The 14934-nt window shown below is 37.8% G+C and overlaps 1 protein-coding gene across 5 annotated transcripts in view; it reads right to left on the bottom strand.

Moving 5' to 3' along the window:
• The window catches only part of INPP4B (inositol polyphosphate-4-phosphatase type II B), a 364993-nt gene that overhangs the window by 60926 nt on the left and 289133 nt on the right, over positions 1-14934 (bottom strand). For all 5 annotated transcript variants that reach the window (XM_074588896.1, XM_074588899.1, XM_074588900.1 and 2 more), the window contains one exon: positions 11006-11160. In XM_074588896.1, the coding sequence (XP_074444997.1) occupies positions 11006-11160 (155 nt within the window). The remainder of the gene's footprint in view (positions 1-11005; positions 11161-14934) is intronic.

Below are 14934 nucleotides of genomic sequence, written 5' to 3'. Positions count from 1 at the left end.
AACAAAAGTTGAAACAGCGAACACTGAACATGTCAGAGACTGTTTAAAACCTCATAAGTATTCTAACCAGTTATAACCAATATTATCAAAGCAGACTGTTCTGGAATTCCAAATCATGGACTTTTGAGAGTGAGATATTATTGTAACTGCTTGCCTTTGCCTGATGCTACTTCGATGATTTCAAAAACCAGCCAATAACGCCTTTGACAGAGTGCCAGTTTAGCCATTTTTATTAGCTTTCCTGAGGCATTCAATGTAACAGCCATTTTATTAGCTGAAATAAACTTAGAACAGAAAACTTAGAGGTCATGCTAGCCTTAGGTTAAACTAAACGAGCTACAAAGAAAAACCAAAACTCAAACTAAAAACCAAACCAACCTAGACTAAAGGTGTTGATTTTTATTTCCTGGCTGAAATGTATTATGAAAAACATTCCAGAACAACCTACTGTGGACACTCCTATCTTCTGCTTATCACACTAGCACAAGGCAGTTTGCTGGAAGTTGCTCAGCAAACCTTTCTGTTGCCAATTACTTGGTATTCTGTAGATGATCCACTGTCGACAGTTATGAATGAGTTATAAGTAGATTTAAATCAAAAAAATAAATCAACAACTTTGGAGCAGTGAGGAGCGATTTTTGCAAAAAGCATATAAAAAAATCACATTATTTTGCCAGGACTTGCCACTTTACTCAAGACACAACCTGTTAATCAGATGATCCTAGAGCAAGGTCTTTCTTATAAATATGTGACTATGTGAGCAGATCGCTCCTTAATGCTTTCCTTTTTTTAGTAATCTAAACAAGTTCTTCCTGTCTGACAAGGTTGACCGGTGTGGGTCTGTGGCTAAGGAGAAAAATATTTTTTTAAAGCAAGGCGCAGGTCATTGATCTGCTGCAGATGAAAATTAGCTGCTGCCTTTTCAGTCTGTCTTTCTATAGAAGCAAAGGTTACATGTTAGCGCTTGGTGTGAGGGGAAGGAAGATGCATTTGTGTATTCTCGCAACCTTTGTGCACATTGACCGAGTTCAGCTAAATTCAAACGAGGGATAAGAAACCTCAAAGATTATTATGTTCTCACCAGCGTAAGGAAATACACACTCAAGCTGCAGAGAGTCGTGGTTAAAGGGGGAGGCTGTAGCATGAAACTGAAGCTGCTTATACATCAGGAAACCCGTACGATGAATGAGGGGAGTAGAAAGAGAAGGACATTTCTTATAAATGCTCAACTGTGGAAAAGCTTCAGTTGGACCTCAGACAATCATTCCCCAAGACAGTCTATAGCCCATGAAAGGATACAGAAAACTTCAAACCACCCTAAAAAGAGACACAAACCTGACCTCATACTCCTTCAGTGAGCTAACTATATCAGTATGGTAAGCTTTAGTCCTGCCAATAACAGTATTTATATTAAAATTACAGATGTTCAGAATCTTTCAAGAGTTATCAAATTACTCCCCAAAAGTGCTATTCTCTCATTTAAGGAATAAAAAAAGGAAGGCTACAAATAACTGATTCAAAAAAGAATGATAGTTCTAAGACCATGATACTATGAAATCTTTTACACAAGGGTAAAGTGAAGCTTCTGAGTACCACAGGCAGAGGTATCTCCTGCCTCATTAACAGGTAATCTAACTAGGAGGCTGGTTAGAAATATGCCCCACATATTTCATCCCATGACAGAAATTACAGGGAACAGTGATTCTCATCCTTTGAACCCCCTGGTCTACGGAACTTGAACCTTGGCTAAGCCTTGCCTGGGATCCCAGGACCCTGCACAGGTAGAAACTCTGCTCTAGCACCTTCCTGGGGCATTAGGAGCACCTCCAACACAGGAGAAAAGCCAGGTGCTTCTCCCACTGCTGGAACACAATATGCGTGTGGCAACATCCGGGTTGGGGAGAGAAGATAAGCTGGCAGGGAAATAAGTTCACAGCGGGGCACAAACACAGCACTGCAGATGCACAGCCAAACCAGCGCCCAGTCATTTTGGCATTAGGTACGTTTAGGCACAATACAACTACAGCACCACTAAGCCCCAGGGTTGCAGAAACCACTTTAACTGTTATAACGGTGGGAGTCAACAATGGAGTGATTTGGCTGTGCATTTTGGGAGGACTCCAACCTTTCCTTTGCATTAATTCCCTTATGAACACATACTTCCTATTTATACAGATTATAGTAGAGGCTTAGGCTATTAAGAATGCAAGTTCCCAAAATTATCTCCCAAATTTATCTCTGAATGGTCCAGAGAACAGGATAGCAATATAATGCTGCTGACTCTGTTATTGGGTGTAGTTCCTGCCAACTACAGATAACATTGTGGAAGTAGGAAATCCATAATAAGTACATAATAGCCCAAATGGAAACTCCTTTGGCAACTACAAACAGCTACCAGGACTTGTACTGCAGGACTTGTACTTGTACTGAGAAACAACTTGTTGCTGCTAGTTACGCCAGGGAAAGTCTGCCAGTGCTTGCTGTAATGATGAGGACACATTTATGAAATGTCACCCACGAAATCAGGGCTGCCACAGAAAGTCACAACTAGAAGCCACTACTGAAACTCCCTCCTGAGCTGAGCTGAGCAAGGCTACTGTCAAAGGAGTTCTTCAAAATATCATATACCAAGGTGATACTGCAGGAGAGAAAGAAACAGGGAAGCGCTCACAGGAAAGAGGAAATAGAGCAGCAGACCAAAGGAAAAAAATAATTAAAAAAAAAAAAAGCAGGGAGCTTATGGAAAGAAAATGGAACAGGGATGCTAGATGAAAAGAAGATTATCTGATCAGGGAGTATTCCTACAAAAGAAACTAACCTGGATTAAAGAAGCCTAAAACAAGAGCAAAAATATACCTAGAAATGTCCCTGTTACTTGTTTTCTACATAAGCCAACCGGAGCTGTAGCCCAACACTGCATCCTCTTGCTCCTGAAGAAATGCAGAATCTTCTACTACAAAACAACCTTTCTGGAATAGCAGCTAGTTCTACTCTTTTCTGTGGCCCCTCCAACTTCTCCACAGTCTGTACATGGCTGGGACTGCAGGAAGGAAGTTACGAGCTCTCCCTGCCCGTGTTATGTTATTCTGAGAAGAATATAATTTCAGAGGCAGATAAGTTCTTGGAGAGATTGGATCCATGATAGTTTTAACCAACTATTGTATACTATTATTACCTGCTTATTCTCATTTCCTCCTCCTTTCTTATCTAAATTTTAGACTTGGCAGTGTTTTTTTTTGCCTGAGAGATTTCGCTGTACACCATCAAAACCACAATAATTCAGCAGTGGCACATGGAACAGATAATAACTATGCATACAGGACTTTTGCCCCACTCTTTCCCAGAAAATCTTAACAGAAGTGAAATATAACAGGAAGAAACCTAGTATTACTCACTGGTGAGTATAACACATCTAATTTCTGATTTCAGGTAAGACCTAGTCTTTCATGGAAGTTCTGAATAAGCAAAAGTATAAGCACTAAAACACCAAATGAATGAGGCAATTAATGAAGTCTTCCATAAACAACCAGAAGAATCTCAAAAGTGAACACCAAACAATATTTTCAGATAATATAGATGCTAGATTTGCCTGACCATGGCAGGTGAAGTCCAGGAAAACTATGGTCCTGTCATCTATGTCAGTGACAGAAGAGCTTTTTTAGGAGTGCATATAGCGTAATCACTTTTTTTTTTTTTAATTAATCAAGATGCAGCGTTAAAATTGAATACTGCACTATTAAGCATCCAGACACAGACTGAGGTACTAAACGGGAAAGCAGATTTATTGGATAAGGTTTTTTTGTTTGGCTCATTTTGAAAACTAAGCAATCATGCTGTGCACTTGGCAATTAATTACACACCTTTCTCACTATCTATACTGAATAATTAAAACATTCACTGAGAGGGAAGGCGCAGCTCAATTCCCTATACTCTCATTTGGGTCAAGATACGGCAAATACTAAATATGGGCTAGTTAGCAGATCGTTTACCCTGTTGATATCTCAGTGAGAAATAAAAAGTACAAATCAGAGCAGGGTGAGTTTTTGATAGGAATTCCATTAAATCTAGTTCTCCTTTGGAGAACTGTGTCATATACATCCTTAAGTCAAAGGGCAAGGTCTCCCTTCAGCAAAAAGGTCACAAGGAATCAAGATTTCTTGTCACAAAGACAAAACCCAAACATGGACAAACATTTTCAATGGAAAAGGAACATTATTTTTTTTCCTGTAATACGCCGCAATTGATTTATCAGTACGTTTTACCACTTGGTAGTTCAAATTTACTGTCAGGTTCGGAGTCCTCTTGATTACCCACCTCTCGTACGTCATCAATGAAGGAGAAGCAGGTGCATTTCAAGGACTCACCCACATAATGCTGGTGTCAAAAATTAGAGACAATACAGATTGCTCATGGTACTACCTTCCCTCCACGGACTGATAGGAAAACTAAGCATTTACTTCAGAAATTCTGGTTTACTGCCTGCTGAAAAGCTAAGTGTTTCGGTGATGTAGCCTGGGTTACATCTCTAAATATTCCTTGCAAAGAGTGGCAAAGGTTTTTACTTTTTGCCCTTGAACACTCCCTTCTTCCCCAGTGATTAGTCCAAGAATATTATTATAGGTTCCAGGCAAGGGGCAACTATAATTAAGGTTACACAATGCTTTCCATTAACATTCAATTGTTAGTTCATTTTGAATGGATAAAATTTAAACTTACAATGTCATTGAAAGAAGAAAAAAAATACAGCTGCTTTTTATTTTATTAATTATTTTTTTGTGAGATGATTACTAGTACCTCCATGCTGAAGACCAGGGTTTGATATTCTGCACCAAGGCAATAAAGGTATGAGAGATGTAACTACTGTACGAGCCTGCTCCTGCAAGAATCTCAAATCACCTCTTCCTAACAAAGACTTGTTAAAATTCAGCAGGTACAAGCTTTGAGGATTCAATCTATGCTGAACGTCTGCCAGGTCAAGGGGTTAGACAAGACTTTTCCTTGCTGCTCTCCCAGGCAGATGATGACTGCTGTAATATGAAGCAAAAGCAATGAGACAGGGGGACTGGCTCTGCTGTTCTTTCCGTATTGTTACTGAGGCTAACACCCCAGCTCTGAAAAAGAGACAGACAGAGGCAGCCACACACGCCTCGGAGGAAGGAGCAACCAGAGGAAAATATTCAAGCAATAGTCTGGTGAAAAAGAGGAAGATGAGAAAGTTCTCACAAGAGAGTTCTCAGGACTCTGACTGGGGTGCTGATCAGAAAGAAGTCTGAAACTAGTATTTGGGAAGAAGTTGGAGAAACGAGGTCCAGGAGAAATGAAACTTCTGTAGTCAGCTGGAGAACATTCTCCTGCAAAAGACAGACTTGAACATCTGACCCCAGTGAAACAGACAAAATGCATGAGACTATAGTACAAAACAACTGCCAGTTTTACTTAATCTGCCCATGCAGAAGCCTGAACCACACTGAAGATCTTCCTGAGTCTGCTATGGTGCAAATAAAGTGTGTTTGCATTTCCTCTTTCTTTCTTGGCTTTTTTTTTTTTTTCCTTTTAAGTCTTAAAAACCAGAGAATTGCTTTAAAGACAAATTATAAAGATCAATGTTGTGAAATTGTGTACTTGTATTAGAAAACTTGAGATTTAACTCAGCCCTTACAAGCTACTGCTTGATACTTTGTCTGCAATGGTTGTCTGCAATTGCTCGCCTCCTTCCAGAAGGGTGATTTTTATTCTAAAAACCTTTATTCTAAACAGACCTTTATTCTAAAACAGCCAACAAAGTGCCAATTGCATTGATTCTTATTACATCTTCTGACCATCCCTCTCCATTCTGTTTTCTTTTCCTCTGCAAACTGTTGCTATTTAAGTAGTAGTAATTTGGTTTTAGAAAACAAAATTTATAGTTGTTCAATGCACCAAAATTGGACCTTACTGTTACTTAATGCCAGGCCTCTTTCAATACATTAGGTAATGTAAATCTTTCCATCTAAAGACTGTACCTCAAAATATAAATGTTAAGTTTCTAAGTTTCTAAAGAACCATAGAATGATGGAAAAATACATGCTGGAAGCCAGGCTCTCCATTTTTAAGTTTTGTTTCCACTGCGCTAATACTCAGGAAAAAAAAAAAAGACGGGGAGGGTCAGATAGGCTGGAAAAAGAACAGGTAAGAGAAGAACATGTGCTAGGTCTTCTGTGTGACCCGTCACGCACTGCATCTATTGCCACAAGCTCGCATGGGCAGGGTGAAAGCTGGGAGATGGCAGAAAGGTGAGGAAGACCTGCACGTGGATTCCAGTCTCTCATCCTGACCAACCCTTTGCTTCCGCTTCCTAGTCCATGCAGCAATCACAACACTGTGGTCTTTGGTACAGGCCCTTCCATGGCCAAGGTCCATCTCAGCCTGGACCTATGGATTCTGTTCAGAATATCTGAAAGTCCCTGATTAAAGAGCTATTAATCTATCTTTCCTTTTCAACTCGCACAACTTAAAGACGATCTTTAAGAAAATAGGGCCTCAAACATCTATTTGCTTCATAATTGGGCTATCAAAAGCCCACATCTCGTTGCCCAGACCATTCACTCTTTGTGTATTTGGGCTTCAGTCATATTTTTGGATAGGCAATTTATCTAAAATAATCTGAAATATCCTTGACTGCTGTTTCAGGTGAAAACAGTGTGTCCTGCATTGAGTCAAATTTTGTATTCAAAGTCTGAAATATCTGACAGGTATCGTGCCCTGCCAAGAATGATGATACGGCTGAAAGCCTGGAGGCTTCACCATAGACAGTGGATTTGCCATTTCTTTTGCTTGCTTTTTACTTTTGAGGCTTTATTGGAAACGTGCTCAAAACCCAGGAAATTCTGAGGTTACTTGCTACGCAAGGCCTCCAAAAGGAGCCCTGTCACCGAAATATTAAAATTAAATAGGTTCAGAAAAGAAAGAAAAAAAAATCAAATTAGTTTTGCAGAACTGTTTCATAGTGTGCTGCCTACCACGGTCCAACCTCCCTTAAGCAATGGCCAGCTCTAAAGATGAAAAATAGAATCGTGTGACAGATACTGCAATGAACTTGGGTAAATCAGTTTTGTCTCTCTACTGTCTCGTGGAATACAGTTAACATTGAATGACAGAAAATATTCACATATTGGTGAATGAAAAAATAAGAATATCGATGATAGCAAAAAATGATGATTTGAAAATGGCAGCAACATTATAAATACGATTTTAGTATGCTGTGAATTGCAAGCACTTGATACAAAGGGGATAATATATGGATTTTCCTCATTCTGTGATATGCACGTCACTAAGATCAATGGAACTCACATACATATACCAAGGAAACTATAATATATAGAATTATTTATGGAATAGCCGCTTCCCATACACATCAATTGCAGCATCATAATGGCTAGAGTTACACTCAGAAGACAAAATCATATATTATATATTGTAAGTGATAAAGCTTGAATTCCTATTGTCATTTCACCACATTTTTCATAAGCAACAGGAAAACTAATGGAAGGTTTTTTGCACAGCTTTTTTTTTTTTTTTAAAGAAGCAATAAACATCATATGCTTTATCACAAGACACTGATTCCACTTACAAGCTAAGTCATTAAATAACAGCTACCAGCAGTATTTTCCAAAACAGTGCTGTGCAATGTACATTGAAGCAAAAAACTGAAACATCTGAAATTGCCTCTGGTTTGCCCAAAATCCTAGGGACATCAGAGAAGCCAAAAAGCAGCAGCACGCAGAAGTCCAGCATCTCCAAACTTCTGGTGGCAAGAAAGCACAAACCCATAAGCACATGCTTCCCTTTTACAACAGTCACCAAAGCTGCGTCAGCACCGGCAGCAAAAGAAGCTTTACAACTACACAGGCACCTTTATAATTTTCATATCTCAAAATTATGGCATTTCCAATAAAGGCTGCTTTTGAATCGCCATTTACTTTTACAACTCACTTTGTTTCACAGTACTCTCCATCTCCTACTGTTAACTCTTGAAAGAAGCCTTTCAAAGATCAATCCAGTCTGTTAGGATTCTGGATGTTAAAATTGAATTTTTCTTGTCTACTTGTTCTCTTGAAAGGCTTAAAAGTGATTTGTGGCAATCAGCATAAAGGGATTTGATTGACAGAGTTTAAGTAAATGATCTAGAAAAGATTCATCAGGGGAAAATTGCTAAAATTATAAATTAAACAGCATAGTTTTTCTCTGTCTGCTCTTAAAACAAAATAGGTTCTTTTAGATGTGAAAATCATTCTAAAAGCTTCTGCAAGTAGTCAATGAAAAGCTTAGAAATGCACAGCATAATCTGTCAAATAACACTCTGCAATAGTAATCAAATAAAAAGAAAGGATAAAAGGGCAAGCATCACAACAACTACCAAACAAGTCTGTTGACCTCATTCACACAAACCTCAAAAACGTAGCTGCCAAACTTCCCTCAAGTAAAATACAGGAGATTTAGTTGAAACACCATTATATCTCTTCCTGCGGAAATTATGGCTTTTTTCCCCCCCTCTCTCTTTTGCCTGGCTGTTCTTTCCTTCCCAGATTACTCTCTCAAATTGCCTTTTTTCTGCAATTCACCTTTCTCCACCTGCCTCTGAGAAGAGAGCCCAGCTGGAGGGTCCGTGCCACGCTACCCAGTCAGCGGTGGAACCGGGGGGAAGCCTGCCTCGCTTCCGGCTCTGCTCCACAAACACCTCCAGCAACAGACGGGCAGTGGGGAACGGGAAACAGTCCCCAATGAATGTCTGTAGCACCAAAGAGACCAAAAAAAGTGCCCAAAGGCAGCTCTTAAAATTGTCTGACCAACTCTCAATGGGAGTCCCATAGAGTTAAGTACTATGTCTCCGCACTTGACATTTTTATTCTTCTGTTTTGCATTTTTGGGCTTTAATTCACCAGCTCGTGAGGAAAAAAAAGTTGGCGGCTCTTTTTAACCTTCAGTTGCATGAACAGTATTATACAGACAGAAACTAGCATAGAGGTAAAAGATCTATTTATTTATTAACGTGATGGTACAGGTTATTTTGTATGCTACCACCACTGCTTGTGAGTCCCTTGCGTTAAGTCCTAGACAATCCTACCACCCAACTCAAAATTATTACCTTCCATCCAACACAGCATCTACTTCAGTTCAAGGCTATTTTGAATTCATTTACAGGATATTAGCAGGATAAAGCTTTTCTCTGTTTAAAACTACAGCAAAAACATAGCATTAACATTGTTGTGATGGGGTTTCAACATCCTAAACCCATCTGCTCATTTATTTTTTAAGTTTTCTCCAGATTTTCTGGGCTTTCCACCATTCTTTTGTGACTCCAATTTATTGTTACCTGCAAATATAACTACTGTGCTAATCACCTCAGGTTTCAGATCAGTTATATGATATAAAAGCTTACACTTTAGTCTACAAAAACCTATTACAGTTTTGTATTAACAAGTTTGTATAAATATCAGGTCTTGCTTTTTTAAAATGAGGTTTATATCTGTGAAACTTTTCCAATCTACTAGTCAATGCTATTCTAACATAATAATGATTTTATAGAACCAGTTTGCCTGTGTCTGGTAATTTACTGTAGCTTACACACTTGTGTATTTACTGGAGACAAAAAAAAAAACCAAACATATTTGAAATGCCAACACAAATGAAATTTAACATGGAAAACTCAGAAGTTTTTCAATAATGATAAAACAGGTAGTTATGAAAGACTGCAGACAAGTCATTCACTCACTGAAATACTGCAGAGACTGTGGGATTTATGCAAGTTAATGACACATACAAGATTATACATCTCGGTTTAATACAACACACTACACTAATACCTTGCAAACCAACTCTGCATCTGAGCCATCTCGCTCCTCGGCTCAATTACTCTTTGGAAACATTACGTTTTTTCTTTAGACTATCTATTGTAGCCAAAATACAGAGGGACCCTACATGTGTAAACCTATGGTATTAATCTAGACATTAAACCACTAATCTGACAATACTAAATATTAAGATCAAGAATTATCAATTACAGACTTTAAACATGATTGTTTTTCTTTGCAAATCCAACATACAAGCAATTTTTGTTTCATATAAGTGCAAGATATGATTCATTTACTTCTTTACAGGCTGACCAGAATATTTTCTATTAGTTTAGCAATGACCTTTGTTATATATTAATTTGAATGTTGTAGATACATTTTTTTTTAAACTCTTATAGAAAATATAATGCAGTACTCATTAAAGCCAATGATGAAATTTTCCTCAGGGAATATAGCATCTGGATTCATTTTATGATCAAAACTTGTTTGCTCAATTATTTTTTTTTAATTCATCAAAGATTCAGATAATCAGAAATCTTTACATCTTTTAATTACACATTCCTAATAACATCAGCCTCAGTTTCTGCATAGTTGTAATTTAGAATGAAACATTTATCTATTTAAACACAGTAAAGATTTTATCAGATATTAGTGGTAACCACCATCAGTCCAAGCCTACTTGGGTGTTTCTTCTATTTTTAATAACATGAGCTAATAAGAATAGCCTTCTGTAACAAATGCTTATTCTGCTTTCAGAATATTTGTCTAAATTTTATACAAATGATTTAATGAGTATGTAAACACTTTAAAAATTATTCTTAAAACAGAAAATAACACACTTTTTTTATACGGTCATAGAATGTTGTTAAAATTTTAAGCTTTATGAAAGCCTAAGAAATTGTTAAAATAACTCCTGTTGGTCAAATTCTGCAGTCAGTGAAGTGACGCTTAGGAGGTTTCACATATCTCTCTCAGAAACTGTTAATTAGTGATAAAGATGCAGTTGCAAAGACGTTGCATGCACAAGTGACTCACCAGCTGGCATGCTGCTGGTCAGTCCTCTGCTAAATCGGGACTGGGGTCTACTGCGCATTTGCAACCGGCTTTAGGCCGTTCTGAGCCGTAGTTCCTGGCTTAGCTCAAAACGCGAGGGACATGCAATAAGCTCCACATACCTTCTCATACAATCCAGCGCCCGAATAAAGAAGTCTTTGTGAAGCTGATGCTCATCCCTCAAGATGGAGCACTGCTCCAGCGTCACCGACATGGATGTCCGGTCTTTGGCACTTTTGCAACAGGTGAAACGGACTCCGTTCAGCTTGCGGCAAATCTGAAACACAGGCGGACGTCAAAGCGTTGCCCTTTTCACACCTTCTGTTCTCCACACACTAGGCAGACCGTGAAACTCCCACAATTTTGCAATCACAGGCAATGGATGCAGCAGACTACAATACTTCTCAAGAAGAAAATAGCTTTTAAAAGGTAGTAACTCTAACTTGAATCACACGGCTGCTGATGTGTGTCTTTGCGGTTAAATCAGTTATTACTGCTGCCTTGGGGATTTTCATATTCCAAGGATTATGCCCATGCTGGCCTAACACAGTGCCACAAAAGGTGAAAATGTGCTGAAAACAACAGGGAATTTATCTTTTGTTTAAAAATTTGCAGCAATAATACTCTGCAAAAATGGCACCAAAAGATTATAGCTGCTGATCTATAGCCTATTTCTGATTTGTCCAAAGCACTCATTTTAAAAGCAGATCTTCGGGGCTTTCATTAGCCAGACAAGCCTACAAATAACCTGCCCACTGAGGAAAAAGGAGCCCTTATTGATTTTAAGAGAGCGCCGCACACAATCACGTACTGCAGTCTCCATCAAGTGTCTCTCCCGCCCACTCCAACACCACCCCCCAGCCAAGTGAAGCAAGAAACCGACAGTGGACGCAACAAAAAAAACACAGCAACAAACCAAACCTATTCTTAGTCCTAAACATTTTAAGCAAGTCACTAAAATGTCTACATGTACTACAGCTTACCAAACCATTGCATTGAATTTCCTGAACTTGAAATAAAAAGGTATTTGTGTTAGTCTAGACTATAAAAGGGAAAGTTTCTTCATTTTTTCCTCACTTGAGGAATTTTTTCTTCATTTTTTTCCTCACTTTGTGACAACCACCCAATTTTCAACGGGTAAGCTGTTCAATCCGTGACTCAGAACAATTAAAGCTTAACAGAAATGACTGCCATGGAGTGTCTACTTTCACTGTACATTTTGACAGAATTATAGGGGAAACATGACATATTTTTAAGGATAATTTCTCACCTTAAGAATCCATCTGTGGTTGTACCAGCCCATTATTTTATACTTTGGTTTCAAACAGTATTTTAATACAGAAAGAAAAATTTGAAGGAGAGCTGGTGTGCCCAAATGTGGGCTTTACCTTTCCCCTGATATAATCTGTCCTGAGAAAAGGTGGTACTTTGTTTTGCTTGCTCCTATGCCTGGACAATCATAGCTATAACTATCAAAAAAGGAAACAGTTACGAGAATAGGGCAAGGCAATAAATCAGAGCAGTTAGGCCCCATCCTAAGGAACTTCTCAGCTTGGCCATCAAGTTTTCACTTGAGATCTTGCAAGATGAAATTGGAACGTGATCTTCATAATCTCACTTCAGAAAATAAGCTCTTTTTTATCTGTTAATTGCATTCTCAGAACTTCTATTAAAATTGATGGCCCAGACAGCACTTAAAGTCTTTAAGGTCTTTGCAATATCCTGGTAAGGACGATCTCAAAAGTTGAATCCAGGGAATTAACAAATTGAATCTAACTTTGAGCCCAAAGAAGTACAGGCTAGTAAAGGAGAAGCCGTGAGTGTTTCTTCCCTCCCATAATTCAAAATTTTAAAACTTAAATCTGTTTAAAAATTTGGAAAGTTGCATTGGGATTTAAATAAAATACTATGAGACATTTTTTTAAAGAAAGTATCAAGCAGGTCTTAAAACGCTGTGAAAGAAGTTAACTGCTTAATTGAAGAGATTAATTCTCTTTACACTAGTCTCTTTTGAAGTCCATGAGTCATCGTGACTATTCAAAGTGAACGAGTCATAAGAAACAAACCAGGTAATTTATTCTGGATGTGTGATGGCCTCTGATGCAGGGAATGGAGACTAAATCCCAAATCTGGGCTGACAGCATACATATAGAGTGCTGGCTAGTGAGAGTCAGTTTGGAACCGAGAAGAATTCTAGGCACAACAAGCAAATGACCATAACCACAAACTTATTTTGCATTGAAGTTCGGTACAAACGTCTCAATCATTTTAAAGTGGATTAAATAGAAAACAATCAGTCAACTTAAATAAACAATTAAAAAAATCCTTAGATTCTGATTTAAGGAGAAATGTAGGTTAACCCGATAGGCTGGCACAGATAAATCCTCAGAATGACTCAGTTCAAAGTAGCAGCAGTTAAACAAAGTAAATAATTAAAATGGGCCAACACAATGATCTGGTGCTCTAGAAATCTAATAAGGGACGATACCAAATGTATCATCATATCAGAACACATAGTTTACAATTAGTGTCCAGCCTGAATTTTATCCTCAATTTTGCTCACATCTTCCACAAATATATTTAAGATATAGGAGGAAGAAAATAGACTTAACATTTATTAGAGCTTTAGAAGAAAGTCTCCCTTAACGAACACAGATTTAAATGATTAGGATTGTGATTAAGTTTAAAGTGGGGATGATAAAAGGATATAAAACCGTGAAGACTAAACCAAGGATAAATCAATACTCTGATTATTTCTCCTGATATAAGACAGAAGATGCAGGCTGAGGCTTAGGAAATAAAAATACGTAACATTGAAATCTCTGTCCCATTATATTTAGAATAAGAAATGTTTGTGATACCAATTTGCAAAAGTTGACTTTTAAAACGCAGATGTTTTCTCACAGTCCCATTACAACGGGAATTACATGCAGGTGCAGATATATACAAGCATATCCATGTATAATCTCATACATCTACTGCAATAACAAAGTGATATCCATGCAGCAGGGAATCATGCCTTTCCAATAAACAAATGTAACATAGCATTAGCAGTGTGTAGATCAATGGCTCCAGAAATACTAATTTCAGAAGGTTACAGTAAGGTAACATAAAGAGAAACAGAATACAGCAAAAGAAAAATCTGAAACAGTTTCTACGCCCAAAGAATAATACCCTTTACCCATGAAACGATTTTCAGGGAATCCTGAATAGATGGTAGAATACAACTTTCTATACCCAAAGATTAAGTAAAGTCTGCCATATTCTTTGTAGCTCATTTTACACTATCCTGTACTGATTTATCTTCTACTTCTTTAAAAAGCAATGTTTCATAGTAATTGCAGAACTGGTACTGCAAGAAAAGCTTATATTTTCACTCACAACAGATTTATACTGCAACACCATGTGATAATATTTATTAACCACAAGGCAAAATGTTATTAGCAATATAAAAAAATTACACCGGTGTTATTAATACAAAAACGTAGTTAATATTGTCTTTTTCCTGGTGTTAATGAAAAGTCATGGAAAATTTTATGAATATTTTGTATGAGACATTCATTTGCCTTGAAGGGTGTATGCATTTGAAAGTTCCCCAAAACACAAGGTCTTGCTTCAATTTCAGTACTTACCAAAGACTCAAGTCTTTGCTCGTATAAATGGGCAGAGACACCAAGGGTCCTTTTCTAAATCTAAGACAATTACCTGGTTGAATTTCACATTCCTGAAAAGCTTGAGCTCTTTATAAATATCTGGAGGATGTTTTGTTGTTTTTTGGGGTTTTTTTAATATGCATGTGCGAAACCAACAGAATTGGGCAACAAAACGGAATTATGTGAATAAAACGAAGTAAATACGATTCGTTGTTTGATAAACATTTTTCTTTGTTCTCCCTGTGCCCAAACATCTGCTCTTTGCGTATCTAGCTTATTTTGTGTTGCTATCAGTTCCCTTGCAGTGGCTGTCATGGTGACACTGGCTAAAAACACCCATAAAATTTGACTGACTAGAAGTTGTACTGATACAATTAAATACTTATTCATAAAACATA

This window comes from Larus michahellis, chromosome 5 (assembly GCF_964199755.1).
Source record: "Larus michahellis chromosome 5, bLarMic1.1, whole genome shotgun sequence".
In the NCBI taxonomy this organism is placed as follows: Eukaryota; Metazoa; Chordata; class Aves; order Charadriiformes; family Laridae; genus Larus; species Larus michahellis.
This window is presented reverse-complemented; position numbering and strand designations above follow the sequence as displayed.